Source organism: Haplochromis burtoni, unplaced genomic scaffold (assembly GCF_018398535.1).
Source record: "Haplochromis burtoni strain Fernald_Lab_line unplaced genomic scaffold, NCSU_Asbu1 Contig_21, whole genome shotgun sequence".
Classification (NCBI taxonomy): Eukaryota; Metazoa; Chordata; class Actinopteri; order Cichliformes; family Cichlidae; genus Haplochromis; species Haplochromis burtoni.
The window spans coordinates 3,138,692-3,154,190 of NW_024582382.1; the positions used below are offsets into that span (position 1 = coordinate 3,138,692).

Below are 15,499 nucleotides of genomic sequence, written 5' to 3' on the forward strand. Positions count from 1 at the left end.
TGAGTTCCTCAAGCAATTCCCGAGCATTTTTTCTTTTGTAAGGCACACTGGCAAGCTGCGAGACGCTGCTGACATTGCAACAGTGTTTAAGTGGACAGCACACATCACACTAACATCTACACGAATGTTAGGTTTCCCAGCATCATGTTCCATTCTACCACGGTGATGCTCCTGTCAGTAGTTTTAATGTTGTGGCTCATCAGTGTACGTGCACATGTGAAATTATGCATGAAATATATGTATATAATCAGCAGTACCAGAATCAGAGTCCGGGTCAGACCGATCCAAACCTCCCACACTGCTGACGATGTTGAGAAGGTGAATGGCCGTCCAGGCAAAAGGCATGCGAAAACAGCCGAGACGCGTGCACGACTGCTCTGCCTGAAGGCGCAACTTCTCTAGCTTTTCCTTGTGCTGCAGTGGAACAAAATATGATCTGAAAAGATACTGAACAGCCTAAAACATCTGCAAGAGCCAGTATTGGCTTGCCAAAGACGACAGTAAATATTGCAGCCACCCTGACAAAATTGAGTAATTCTTGTGACTAGACAGTAAGAGGGTCCCACGTGCATGGCGGCTGCAAGCTGAGCATTGCAACAGTTTAAAGAACATTTTGCCTCCATTACCTTAGATGAATCTGATTCTTTCATAACCATGTAGGGCTCACAGCATTCACTAATATCTCCTTGTTGAAGGACCTTTTCAAGCTGAAAAAACACATGCAAATGCACTTTTAACTCACTGAGAGCAATTATGTGATTTAAAGTAATATTTGTTGTTGATGTTCAGCGCTGTGAAAAAGTATTTGCACTCTTTTTCTGATTTTTTAGTCTTTTTGCATAATTGCCAAACATGTTTCAAATCATCAAATGAATTTTAAAATTACACAAAAATAACCTGAGTAAATACAAAATGCAGTTTTGTATTTAGTTTTTTAGCCACACCCAAGTGGCCAGCCCATTCTACAGACCTGATTACTGTTCAAGAAAATCAAGAAATCACTTAAATAAAACCTGTATGACCAGGTGAAGCAGGCTAAAAGATCTTAAAATGCATCAATGGAGGAGGAGGTCCGGGAGGTCACAAAAGAACTCAGAAAAACATCTGAAGAACTCTAAGCTTCACTTGTCTCAATTAAGGTCAGAGTTCATGATTCGACAGTAAGAAAGAGACTAGGCAAAAATGGCACCCATTGTAGAGTTCCAGAGTCAATACCACCACTGACCAAAGAGAACACAAAGGCTCATCTCATACTTGCCAAAAAGCTTTGCAATGATCCCCAAAACCTTTAGGAAAATTCTGCAGACTGATGAGACAAAAGCTGAACTTACTGGAAGGCTTGAACCCTGTTACATGTGGCATAAAACCAAAACAGCATTTCATAAATGTGCATAATCCAAATGGTAAGCTGTTCGTGGTCAAAAACCCTACAATGTGGCTGAATTAAAACAATTGTGCAAAAAAATAGCAAGCCAAAATTCCTTCACGGCGACGTGAAAGACTCACTGCCAGTTATGGCAAATCCTTGAATGCAGTTCTTGCTATCTTGGGTGGCAGAACCAGCTATTAGGTTTAAGGGGCAATTATTTTCTCACACAGGGCCAAGCAGGTTTGGATGGCTGTTTACCCTTAATAAATGAAACTATCATTTAAAATCTGCATTTTTATTTACTTGATTTATCTTTGTCTAATATTAAAATGTGTTTGAAGATCTGAAACATCCAATTGTGACAAATATGCCAAAAACTAAGAAACAAATCAAATGCATTTTCCCAGCACTGTACATGTGTAGTTGAGTTTTTCAGTACCTTAATGACCAGGAAAATGTCAGGAGAAGGGTATGTGATGGAGAAAATGGCGGAACGAGCCAATGTAGATATGGCGACGTGAGGTGTATGGGGTTTTAGGAGTCCTTTCATCTGATCCGAGTTAAGGTCAAAGTAGAAATTCTCAGAGATCTGTTGGGAGGAAAGATAAGCGGGAATCAGAGGAGGCAGGGGAAGGAAAGATGATAATGGAAATGCACGTCAAGGGATGCTAATTCAGTTTTGACTCAGTGATCTAAACCGCAAGACCACTTAGGCCTCTTTGAGAAGAGGGAAATTAAATTAGTGAAGTATGAGCTCAGCATTATGTAAGTGGTTTTACAGAGTGAAACTCATTGAAAGAAGACTCATTATGCCAAATAAGAACTAATCAAATGGAACAAAAAGAAATAAAACCTTTTTCTTTTCCTTGATGTCATAAAGGGCGAGTGTTCCAAATATTGGCTCGATTTCTATTTCAAACCTGAAAAACATACAAAATAAACAATGTCAAATAAGGAGTGCATTGGGGTATTTGTAATAAATATAATAACCAGAGCATGAAGATACAAATGCCAGGAGCAAGACTCCAAATGTTCCTTACTTCAGAGACAAACACTTGACCATGATCCTCTGGCCACAATGTTCCTTGGGCACTTCAGGAAGAGAGCATCTCTCTACTGCTTCATCCTGCCACACAGAAAGAAAAACAAGACCCCGGCATAGCATTTACACAGATGTCATGGCAACATAGTGGCAGAGAAACAGTGAAGTGTACACATACATAAAAAAAAGGATGAGTGAGAAAAGGAGAACACTGAGGGAAGGAAAGCAAACAGTTCTCATGAAGTGGCTGGATTTGCAGACATTATGGACATTCACTTTATGGGAACATTCAATAGCTCTGAGCTGAACAAATGGCAACGGCATTTATAAACTCTGCTGCCAGAGTCTTCTGCTCCCTGCAGCTTTAGCTCTGTGTGGTCAGTGCTTTTCTTTTAGATGTCTGGTTTGCCTTCAATTCGTAGCACTGTTTAGTTAGGAGTGGAAATGATAAATACAGTTTTATTGTCACTGACTAAAAAAGGTGCTTACTTTTTCATTTTAGCGTGCATGTCAGTAATGCCTTTTTTTAAACACCAATGAAGTGTTGTTGGTCTATCTAACCAGCCCACATTATGACCAAATCAACGTTACTAGCTATGGAGTTAATTTCTGTCCACCAGAAATCATGGTTGAATCGGTGCTGAATGTCTTGTGCAAGTCTCTCCCACAGCCATGATACTAGTTCTAGACTCCATGTTGGTGGAAAACCAGCAATATCACCATTTACACAGCTCCAAGTTCCTTCAGTACTTCCAGTGTGCTGCTAGTCTAAGCTGTTGCACTTAATTCATTACACAACTAGCCCACAGAAACGCTGCACTTAAGATCGATAATTCCAAAATCTATTTTTTGATAACAGAATAATTAGATCGTGGGCTGTTTCAAGGTTCTCACGGGGTGAACCATAAGAGAGAAACAACTCTCAGGGTACATCCACACTAACAAGTTTTAGTTTTAAACTTTTACAACATTTATGCCTAACGCCGGCACTGATAAGACATTTTAGAACCACTAAAAAGACTTTTAGAAATGCTGCTGACCCAGATTTAGTTCAAAAACTGCAGCATTGTGTTTCAGCCAAAATGAGCAAAGTGAGCTTTCAGAATCAAATGATACAGACGCTTATGTTTGCTTCCTGCTGACGTCTTATATCTCACACAAAGAAAACTAAAACATTAGCTTGCTCATATAGCTTTTTTGATTTCATCCTTCTTATGAGCATACTCTTTTTTTCCCTCCACTGTTATAGCTTCCTCTGTCAATGCTCCCAGTATTGCTCTAACATGTTGCTGTATTTGCTCTGTGGCAACCCCCAATTTGAATTTTCGTCTCCATGACGGCCTCATATTTGTGTCTGACTTTCATCTACAGTTACAACTCATCATGGCTCCATGCAGAGAAATCAGCACCGTGGAAATTGCTCTGTGTGCCAAAATATTACACTAATGGGTAATACTCATACAATCATGTGTATTTATTGCCACAAAATTTATAATAGAATGTTTCTCACCAGGAAATTGTGACCCGGAGTGATAAGCATTCATTATCAGTGTGATGTGTTTCCTCTAAACAGAGTAAACCTAAAGCTTCTCTCAGCTGTTCTCTTATTCACAAGGGGTTACCAGAGTAGATGCATCTGCATATTTGACTTGGCACAGACTTTTTTATGACGGATTCCCTCAAATAACCCCAGGGATATGAGTCTCCTCCTGGTTTTAACCCAGGAGCTTAAGCATATTATACATGTGTTAACCACTACACTATGGAGCACGTAAGCCAAACCCTATGTTGACAGTATAGAATCCTGAATAACTCTTATTTAAACTAAATTTGTGATCATAGCTATAAATCATGATCATTTTTAATTTGCTCTGTTTTTTCTAACTTAAACCACAACAGAGTCAGATATAAGAGAATCAAATACAAACCTCATCAGGGGGAGGGAACAGGCCAAGGAGGTCATTGTGGCGCCCCTGCTGTCGTGCCTCGGTATTGCGGTGGTCCATGTCCTCTGCAGCTGTTTGTTCCAGCACAGTTGGCAGGAGAGCGTCTGGAGACGAATTCTTCAGATCAAAGATGCTGGAGGCCCAGCTGCCGCGAGGAGTCTCATCGATGCTGACTGACCGCCGCTTTGCGTCATCCTGAACCACACAAGATTGAGAGGTGAGGTCATGTGTTTTTCTGTTTGATTTTTTCCCCCCCTTCCAGGCAAAGATGTGTTATAAGAATTACAATGCTACATATCCCATTACCCATCTGATATGACTCATGTGGGGAAAATGTAATAGATAATGGATAAGACATTTATCCTTTTATCCATTAGTCATTTTTCATATAATTAGCTTGTTGACCAGAATACAACTCATACTGCCTTTCTCTGTGATAATGAGACACCCAGCAATCTGGCAACTCTATCTCTTAGCCTGTGTATTAAATGACAGCACTTTTAGTGTGTGACAGCTGGAAAACTTTTACTCCCGGCAATACTAAAACATGTTTCATGAACCTAACCTCACTGAACGCCCATCAGCATTTAAGATTACAGGGTCTTTGAACATCGCAGTCGTCTACCTGGTCTTCCTGGCGCTCAGCTGCAGCAGCCTCATCCAGTTCAAAGGTCTGTTTGACCAGCCCTCGTTGCCTCTCCCTCTGCCGCTCAGAGTTGTGAGGGGTGTATGTGGTGCTATAGAGCTGATATCTGAAGAAGAAGAAGAGTTGTCCAACTAATAATGTAACTGTCAATCACATGTGGAGTGAACACAGAAATGTGGCGCACATTATTACAAAATAGATGAAACGCATACTGTAGGTTTATTTAGCTGACACCCATACTGTGACCACTTACTTTCTTTGAATGACAAGCCAGTCATCTGTGTAGACAGCCAAGGCATCTCTCACTCTGGAATCCAGCGAGCTACATTGAAAAACACATGAATAATTGAGCAAAGCATGCTTTTAATATTTATGTTCACAGAGAGAAGGCTTTGTTCCTATCTGTAGTGATGTTTATCCATTACAGTGATATTAAAGCTCTGCTTGTGTAGTAATGTCAAGACCATAAATGGGACTTGAGAGTTTAGTATGAGGATTGTGCTGGCCATTAGCAGACTAGCGGACTTACTCCTCTTCCTCAGGCAGTGGGGGCTCCAGTGTATTGCAGTCTTTGTCCAGGTGGAGGAGCTCCAGGTCATCTGACGGGAACTCCATTAGCTGCTTGAGAGGGCCGGGCTCCACCCCGGGAGCATGACTGCTCACATACTCCTCAAAGTCCACCGGCTCAACCACCTCCGTCAGTGGAAGCTGTCAGTCAGCATTAAACTATTATGTACATATTACTATGATGTGCCCACAATTTCTAGCATTACCACTTTAATACAAAATCACAGAAAGGGTAAACATGTGAAAGCAATGGTTATCTTTTAATTAAGTGGCATTCACAGGAAAAAAATCAGCTTCTGGGGAGTTATTACATTTTTATTGGCATTTTTCACTAAATTCATCATGTCAGAGACTTCAATGCGTTCTTGCTTCTTATATTTACTCTTGGATCAGAGTAGCTTTGGATGATTAACCGTTCAAAATAATCCAGGTTTATTTACTATTGGAACTTATTGAACTTATTGAGTTCATCCTCTGTCGGAAACAACCTTATAGCTCTCTTCTCCCTTTTAATTCAACTGTTTTCCTGACTGATTGTCGCACCCAAACAAAAGGTTTAACCAGCACATGGGTAGGGCTTCTGTGCTCGCAGCCAAAGCTTGTTTGAGAAGACCCCATTAGGAGTATCCCAAATTATTAATGACATAGACATACAACAGCAAAAACCAAGGTTCTGATACCAAACAATAAAACGCAGTGCAAGAGATTACTTTCACAAATGCTGATCTGATTATTTAAAACTAGCCATGTTTAATATGGGAACCCACTACGACAGGAATGGCAGAAAAATATAAAAGATCCACACACGGTTGGTAAACAAAAACTTCCTGTACCACATATATATCTCTATATATCTCTATGCAAGCTAAAAAGAAAGAAAAATACTGTGTCTAAACAAGGTTATCCATTTCTTTTACAGTTTTGGTTTTCACTTCTCAATTTTGAACAAGGCATGTACTTTCTTTTTTATCTGTTTAATCAAAAGCAGAATCCCCCACAGGAACTACTGCTACAGCCCCTGTCTAAATGGAAAAAACCCTAAGTTGTTGTCATCTTTTTTTTCATATGGCCCAATTCACTGCAAGTAAAAACAAGGCTCTACTCCACAACCTATGTCTACCAGACTGTCTGTTAGAAGATCACAGAGAATTCTACATTTCTTCTGGGTTAATTAGAAACCATACTGGCATGTTTATAACAAGACACAAGACAATTTCCAAGACAAATCACCTGATATAACCATCCCTTCTTCTATTCTTAAGCGTTCATGGTGAGACCTTGCCTAGCTGTAGAACAACACAGCTGAGTGAGAGCAGGTATGCTTGCTTCAAAGCCACTTGCTGTGAACACTAATTAAAACTGCAATCACCTAAGTAACATCTTCCTCCTTGTATCTAAACTCAGTACTCATTTACAAAGTTACACCCATCCATTTCTGGCCTGACTAATTTGAGCTTCAGGGCTGCCGGGCAGTAACTCTGAGAGGTTAAACACAGGGTGACTCACAGGGTGGTGCGCGCCTCCTCGTTTCTTTGACAACTGAGGTGAGCCATAGTCTCTGGACACTTGTTTTCTGACCTCTGCAGCAACCGTCCTGAACAATAGAAAGGATTGTAGGTTAGAAATAAAACATGGGTGCAAATAACAAAATCAAAATCCAATTAAATGTAAGAGGTCATTCACATTTATTTATTTATTTTTACTTTTTAAAAAAAAAAGTATTTACATTTAACAGCTTAAGTGTCTACAACTATTCAGGAAGTGACGTCTGCACTTTCTCAAATCCTACCCCACAGAATCTGTGAACCCCTTATCACCGTTTTCATCTCCTGGTACTAGTAGCAATGCTGAAGGGCAGCAGCTGTTCTGAAAAGGGACCCGATCCGATCTCACAGAGCAGGCACAGAGCCAGAGCTCCGTCCCTGGCCTTTATGAACTAACGGCAAAGGGAGGCTTAAAGACAGACAAAGCAAGAGAAGGAAAAAAAAACAATCCTTTCCCAGAGACAGCAAGCAGCTGCTCCTCTAGAACCACATGTCTGTTTCTTTCATATACACAGCTGCAAAGGCTTCAACATTTCTGCTGTGATTACATTGCTAAGGTTCATGTCATACATCAATCAAAACCACAAGGACTCCTTAAGACTAGTGACCTCCACTTCCATCTCCAATACAGAGCTAAGATCTCCTTGTGATGACAAATCAGGATGCATTTCTTTCAGGTTGAACTTTTAAGAACTAGTACTACATTACTGGCAATCTGGAAAGAGTTTCTGCAGCTTCTCTGCACACCTCCATTTAAAACAGGAAAAAGGAACATTATCAACTGCAAAGTCAACAGCCAGAACACCCCTTCCCACCCTTTCCTGCATCCGGCGCTAAACAATGCTCTTGGTCTCACTAAAAAGTCGGGATTTTAGGAATGGGGTGGGCGATTGAGAATTCCTCTTTAGGATGCGTTATAGAGAAATTATGATGCTACATCAGAATGTAGCATCATGTTTATTTCTTGATGAAACGGACTATAAAATGAACTGATTGAAGCTGAGGTGAATAGCTAGGGGGGGAAACACTTGTAACAAACAGGGAGCCACTTCCCTACCAACACCTCCACACACCCACACAAGCTTTGGTGCAGTTGTTATTCAAACACTCAGGTGACAGGTGTGACGAGTTTTGACAATTTTACCTGGAATGTGATCACCATATGTTCAGTGTGATGAAACAGTGCATTTCCAACGCATGCAGCACCACTTTTAACGGAGAGGCAGAACCAGTTTACAACATGTAGAAACAGGTTACTAATATATTCCCACAAGGCGAAGTCTTTCTCTTATTATTACTCCGAAACAAATACTCCCACTTAAAGTACACACCTTAATAGCAGAGCAGCCTTTGGCTCGGCGCTGTTTTACTTAAGTAGCCCAATCATTGTTGACAACAAAGCTCTTACGATGCTACGACAACGTGTAGAAAACAGGTTATTAAACTCGCAAAAGTGCAAGACACCCACTAAGAAAGCGCAAACTACGTGACTAAACCCCTTTCTTGTGGTATTAGGCTACAGGTGTGTTTATACCAAGCGGTTTATGCTTTGTGATACCTTACAAATCCTAGCTTAGTGGCTATATGCACCGTCTCTCCTGCAGGTCATTCTCAAGCAAAGCAAGCGGCAGTGTAGTAGCCGTTAAACAATAACTTCTGTCACTGTCTCACCGGTTGATTTTATGAGCAAAAGCCCTCCTTTCGCTCGGAGTCGATGACATTTCTCGTCCCCATGTAAGGAAAAGTCTTCGAATAAAAACTGAAAGTGGTCTGCTCCTCTCGAGGTTTCGCTCTGTCCCGCTTGTGCAGGGATGCGGACTCTCAGACCGCTTCCTTCTCCACGCTGGGACCGGGCAGGGATCCCTACTTGTTCCTCCTAGCGGTCGGGAGCTGAACCGCGGCCGTGCTGTAAAGCATACCTATACTACATCCGGTATTATTTCAAAATAAAACGCGATCGTCTTTCCTTATTGGTTTTTCGATCAAAATAAACAGAGTTACAACACTACGTTTTCAGTATACATAACCAATAACCCTTTTTAAACACGTAAGAACTTTTAACATTACAAAATCTGCGCCTTTAAAATTGTACAATGCTGTGAAAAAATCACTTTACGTCCGGCCTCACTATCCTTCCGCGTCAGTTTGACCACTTTGCACAAAGAGGCTATCATGTCTACCATCTGCTAACGCAGAAATCTCACCTGACCGGTTTAGAGCGACCTGTTCATGCCGCATATCCACATCGGTTTAGGTTTCATTGGTTTCATTTCTGTTTAAAATTTAGGAAGTGGACCAAAAACATTTCAAGTCCTGTTACTTTCACAAAGAAGGTTTTCTGATAACATGACTTTGACCGTCATTAATAACTAGGTGGAAAAGGACTCACTGTTTTCACTGGTTTTGTTCATTGCTGTTGTCAGGGGCGGCCACACAGTTCATGCGTCATAAAGCACAAAGCAGCATGCCAACTCAGCTTGCTCTGACCACTCAAGACAACACAGCGTGTTACACCTGCAGTAAACCAGCAGATGGGGCTGTTCACCGTGACTGCAGAAAGGGGAAGCCTTGCCTGGTTGGTGTTTTTTAAGATTCAATCTGTAAATTTGACCTCTGCAAGGAGACAGAAAAGGACTACAGCTTTGTTTACTGGCCGTGTTGGAAAGTCATACTGGTGAGCACAAAAATACTTACATATTTCAAAGGCAAACACCTATAAGGGAGATACTAACGATGTTTTAAGCTTACCGTTTGACCAGCTCTTTTCTCTGTCGTATTTGAACACATAAGGAATGACATTGGCCCTGACTCTCCCCTCTAATGGAGGACTTTTCAGTTTATGATAATGGCAGGTCTACATCTCCCTCCTGTCTGCCTGCCTGCAATCACCATTCCATACCCCACGCCTACTATGAGGAAATTATATAGCCATGCTTAGTGCTGCAGCCCAACCCCGCCACCCAACTCTCACTCCTTCTACCCCACAGTTCTCCAATTCAGCACCCTGGAGAGCTGCTGCAGGTACTCGGCTGTCCTCTGCGAGATGGCTGATGAATGGCAAGAACTGTAGAGCAGAGATGTGAAAAATGGGAAGAGAAGGAATGAACCAAGGAAAAATTAACCTCACATGACAGAAGCGTGGCTGTAGCTGAGCAAAGACAGATGTCTCTAGGATATATGTTTATGTATGCATGTAGCACTCAAGAGCTGCATTAGAGCTCGCAGCAGGCATGACTCTAGCCCATAGACACTGCTAATGAAAATAAATGAAGCTCATACTCGCCATCTCTCCCTCTATGCAGGCACGCTTCCACCACAATGCCAACACTCATCTTTCATTCTCCTCTGCCCCAAGATCCAACAAATTCTAATTTATTGGACGATGGGGCTCTCTATAATTGATTCTTTTATTAATAAAAATTCTATTATCTGCCCTGCATTCATGTGTGTATTCAGCACGTCTCAGGCATAACCTGAAGAGCTACAGTAAGTATATTTCTAAATGTCTGCAACAAGCATTTCAATATGAGCTCACTTAGTATTTGTACCGTGTTTTTATGTGACATTGCAACGTCCTTGCCTGGTTGAAAACCCACCTCCTATAAGTAGGCTGAACCCATCCCTGCTTTATCCTTCAGTCCACACCTTCCCTGCCTGCTTCCTTGCCTTTCTGTTCATCGAAGGCTTTCAATCCTTAGATCGGCACTATTGTTTGTGTGCCCAGCCCCCACGGGCAGTGGAAGAGCCCCCCCCCCCCCCCCCCCACCACCACACCACCATCACTGTTGTGTTACCAAAGAACAAAAGAGAGAGTGTCAGACACCACCCACTAGATCTCTTTCACACCAGAGCCCCCACCTCAGTTCCAGATGGGGTTGCCTTTTTTTCAGGGTCTCTCTCAACCCCAAGAGTCCTCCAAAATGGAGCCCCTCCTCCCCTCCCCTTAGAGCCAGAACTCAGCTGCCCGTCATCCACCTGCTCTGCTGCCACGCGCCCATGGCCAGGGCACGTCCCCTCTATATCCAGCCCCACCAGGGAGTCCTATTAAAATCATTATGCACTTCTTTTTTTAACTGGCGTCTGCTTCCAGAGCATCACTAGAACCAATAAAAACTGGCAAAATAACTAAAATCTTCCAGAGAAAAGCTAACAAAAACCCACCAAATAACCTTTCATGACACTTTCAATAGTTATATATAATGTTTATATACATACACACACACACACACACACACACACACACACACACACACACACACACACACACACATATATATATATATATATATATATATATACACATATATATATATATTTATGTGAATTTTATATATGTCATTAGAGACCTTGCTTGCTCAGCAGCTGCTCTTAACGCAGGGTGGAGGAATTACACCAGATGAAAATTGTCATCAATAATGCTAATCTCCATCTTATACTGGTGTGCTATACAATGGTCAGGCAGCTGCTCTCTCTTTTTTTTTAAAGTTTCTTTTAAAGCATCAACATGGAGCATCCTCGGGAGACGATCTCTGCTTCAACCTCCACCCCTGTCTTGACCTCTCCCCTCCAGGGACACAGAATGGGTGCAGCAACAGGACACATCTGCTCTCAGACAGCTGTTAAGTCTCCTAATGTTGATCCTACAGTCGGCGTTGGTGCAGGGGGTAATCATTGCTGAATCACATGATATCAGCTTAATTGCTACCCCAAAAAACACACAATCCAGAATTTCCTGGCAGTCAACTTATCCAGAGGGCATAATAAAAAGAAATAATAGCAATTTTGCTAACAACACAAACATTATTCCATAGTTATGCGCTAATATAATCTAGTGAATCAGTTGTATATTTCTTGAACACCACCCTGTAAATATGAGCAGCCACATTTTCTCCTCTGCCTACATTACATGCATGAATGCATGTGAGCCTGTCACTCACTAACCAAGATTTATGGAAATATCCATCCAAGCTCTAGTCAGAGCGGTGCACAGAGTGCACACTGCTATGAGAGTGCAGCCATATTTGAATACATGCAGATATATGCCTGTATGTTTGAGTGGTTTAAAGCCTTTGCTTTGGTCTTTTTTATAGTTTCTGTGCTGCAGGAAATGGCTAAAACATCTCCATATACCCATCGAACCACCATCCTCTACTCCCTAAGGGTTCAAGCACCAAAATCAATTGAAAGAAAGAAGAGTGTACTGTGGTCCTCCCCCTACATCTGTCAGGGAGGGAAAGCAGGAGGGGCTACACTTATGGGCCATACAGGAGAACAATATCAGTCCATCTGTCACAAACCGTTTCATCTCTGATGGGGTGAAATATAGCTCGCAAATACAGCTACTTCTATATCATCTATGTGTATTAGCTTACTGTTGTCCAAGCCTCCACCAATTCCCAGAAGCGCATGCAGTGGCTTTTTGTCTCATATTACTTTCCTCCCACCAGCCAGCACTCTCCAGCCACCTTGCAAATTATGCTTTTAAGCCAAACAGAATGTTAAAAGAAATTGTTGCACTTTACACGCTGAAGCAGTTAATGAAAATGGAAGACGACCAAGCAACAAAATTTACATGTAAAAAGTTCCAGAATAAAAGTACAGAGCAGCAAACCTGAAAGCTTAATGAAAGCAAAAGCACACATTGTATTTGGAGAAAATACTGGAGAGCAAAAAGTAAGATGCAATCTGCTAATAACCAGAGTGCTCATTCATATTCAAATGGCGCTGCTGCTGTATTTGGAGGATGGGTGTGGCCGGCTGATTCTTCATGCCTCCTGAGCTGTCGCGGCTTTGTGACGTCCACGATGCCATTTGCTCTATCAGATTATGCTATCAGATTGGTCATTGTTCAACACAGAGGACAAAATGTCAAACCCTAAACAAAGCCAATCAAAGTCTACAGTGCTGCACACTAATCGCCAAGAAAAACACTAGGTATCCCAGTGATCCGGTAAGCTGTAGGAACAGCACAAAATGGCCTGACTGTTTACTGGAGAGAGGAACGAAAAGAAAAAAAAATCCCCAAGAGCCATCATGCATCTCTGTCAGCAGCAGGTAGAGCTGCAATCTCAGTCATTTATATTTAATTTCATAAGAGTTTCCGGCCAGACTAATGTGCTATTGATTTCAAGTCTCCTATTACTGAAAAGGGGACGGACTGTGAGGGGGAGAAAGCTGGACTACAGGGAGTAAAAGCCAGAGATTGAAAGAGGAGAGGAGGAAAAGAAGACAGTATAGGGGGAAGAAATAGAGTGCACTGGCTACACAAGCTTTTCTAGGAAACATTATAATATCCAATTTGGAAAGCCTATGTTATCTATCTAATAATCGACTTTCCCTCTATCGAGTAAACACCACAACAAAGTGTACATGAAAGCACAATAAGTAGATTCCAGGATGAGGGAGGATAGCTGTTTACAGTATTTACCGTTCATTGTAAGTCGAGGCATTTGCAGAGTAAATAAAGCTAAAAACACCTCAGCTCAACAGAACAGGCACGCTCACACCTCCTCTGTTGCTGTTGTGCCACATGTATGATTTTTCCTCCATGTCAGATAGAAATGGAGCAGCAGGAACTGAGGCGAGAAAAGAAACAAAGAGAATGTCTAAGAGCTTTGTGTATTTAAGGTCTCTCCCCAGATACCACCTCAGACAGGACAAAATGAAAGATTCATAAGCATGGCTTTATATTTAAAAAGGTTTTGAGTAATACATGGTCTCACTAAAGGAGGTTAGTCCTTCCTCAAACCCACATGAATTCACATCAGTAGCAGCAATAACGTTAAGATTAGCAGATAATCACAGGGACAAGCATATGTGCGATGTTTCCTTTAATCAAATGATAAAAATGTGGAACAGTTACATTGTCTAAAGAGGTTAAACGCATCACCTACACTTAATACAAACAAAAGACAGATACTGTACACCGAGAATTAAAAAGGCACATGGAAAGCAGAATATAATACATAAATAAAAAAAATGACAAGAGCGTCTACTTCAGAGACTTCCTCCCACCAGCCTGTCTACTCTAATAATAGCCCAGAGACAACACATCCAGACAGACAGAGGGAGAGAGGGATATAGAGAGAAAGAGAGGAGAGAGACAGAGAAAAAGTGCAAGAGTGAACCCATGAGGGAGACTGCAAGAAAATTGCCAAATAATACATAAAGGGTTGAATTAGGCCAGTTGCCATTATCAACAAATGTCCTTTCAAAAAGAGGCTAATTTATTTTTGGAACCTTTCCTGAAAGCAAGAACTGCTTCATTGCTGCTGCCACAGAACCCTGGACTGCCAAGAGTCAGGCCTGGTGGAGAGACCACCGAATTAACCAGACCTGAGGCTGAATCAGCCTACCCATCCCCCAGATACGCTGTCATAGTGTGACTCTCTCACTCCGCTTGTCTCCTCTCTCTCTCTCTGTCTCTCTCTCTCTCTCACACACACACACACACACACACACACACACACACACACACACACACACACACAGGGCAATGGCAACAGGCACTGGTTTTTGACGTAATACTGTGAGAATAAAAAAGATGAAGAACAGAAAATCCAACCTAACGAATTTAGACCTCAATTCTTCAACAAACCTATATTCACCACCCAGGTGTCTAATATATGACATATTTATCACTGTATTGGCAGATCTACTGTATATATAAAAATGTATCATAAAAGATGCATCAATTTTTGCTCCTGTTGTACTTTCTAGGCTATTTGAAGAGTTAGCAGCTTCCTATAAATGCTGACGGTCTTCAAAATCAGTGTATTAATTTTATTCAGCTCTTTGGCATCAAGGTGCATTCCACAATATACAAAGAGAAAAGGACCACCCCAACAAGACTCCTAATCATCACTAGTGGAGAACCCTCAACAATAAGAAAATAATCAGTGGAATAACAAAAAGGTTTTTAAGCAAAACCAATGCTTGATCCTTTGATTCAGTAATACACAATAGGAGCTTTAAATGCCCTCTTATTCACAGAGGAGGATTCAGCTGCTGTGCTACTAACCAGGGCTCTAATGAGGGGCCACAATTAAGCCCATTTATTCACATTAAGTGTGAACTGTAAGTGGGCCTGCAGTCAGTTGACAGTCCTGGGCGCCTTTGTGTTACAAGAGCCGCTTTTATTCAGCAAACAAAGGTGGAAAAAACACAAGCACCTAATGACCGAATCTCGTCGTCTCACCTCAGACGTCCATGTACGCCAGTAGAAGCGTACGTGCATGTGTGCTATTGCACACACATGCACACTCCCTCTTTAACAAACTGACTCAAAGGCTCCAACGCATCCAGGCTGAGTTGAGTCACTGCTTGTCAGAACGGTGGGGGCGGGGTTAAGACAGACTGACAGTGGGGCTCCATCTCTATCCTCTT

The 15,499-nt window shown here is 41.7% G+C and overlaps 1 protein-coding gene across 4 annotated transcripts in view; it reads right to left on the reverse strand.

Annotated features, from left to right (window-relative positions):
• LOC102311213 (dedicator of cytokinesis protein 7) overlaps positions 1-15,499 on the reverse strand; it is a 41,217-nt gene that overhangs the window by 22,053 nt on the left and 3,665 nt on the right. For 2 of the 4 annotated variants that reach the window (XM_005939920.3, XM_005939919.3), the window contains exons 1-11: positions 8,786-9,481; positions 7,077-7,164; positions 5,533-5,711; positions 5,257-5,325; positions 4,983-5,109; positions 4,340-4,552; positions 2,410-2,495; positions 2,223-2,289; positions 1,809-1,958; positions 627-707; positions 258-414 (exon numbers count right to left, since the gene is read on the reverse strand). In XM_005939920.3, coding sequence (XP_005939982.1) covers positions 258-414; positions 627-707; positions 1,809-1,958; positions 2,223-2,289; positions 2,410-2,495; positions 4,340-4,552; positions 4,983-5,109; positions 5,257-5,325; positions 5,533-5,711; positions 7,077-7,164; positions 8,786-8,835 — 1,267 coding nt within the window. In that variant the 5' untranslated portion in view covers positions 8,836-9,481. Of the gene's footprint in view, positions 1-257; positions 415-626; positions 708-1,808; positions 1,959-2,222; positions 2,290-2,409; positions 2,496-4,339; positions 4,553-4,982; positions 5,110-5,256; positions 5,326-5,532; positions 5,712-7,076; positions 7,165-8,785; positions 9,483-15,499 lie in introns of those variants that run through there. The other 2 variants (XM_005939917.3, XM_042218650.1) reach the window with 2 other exon arrangements.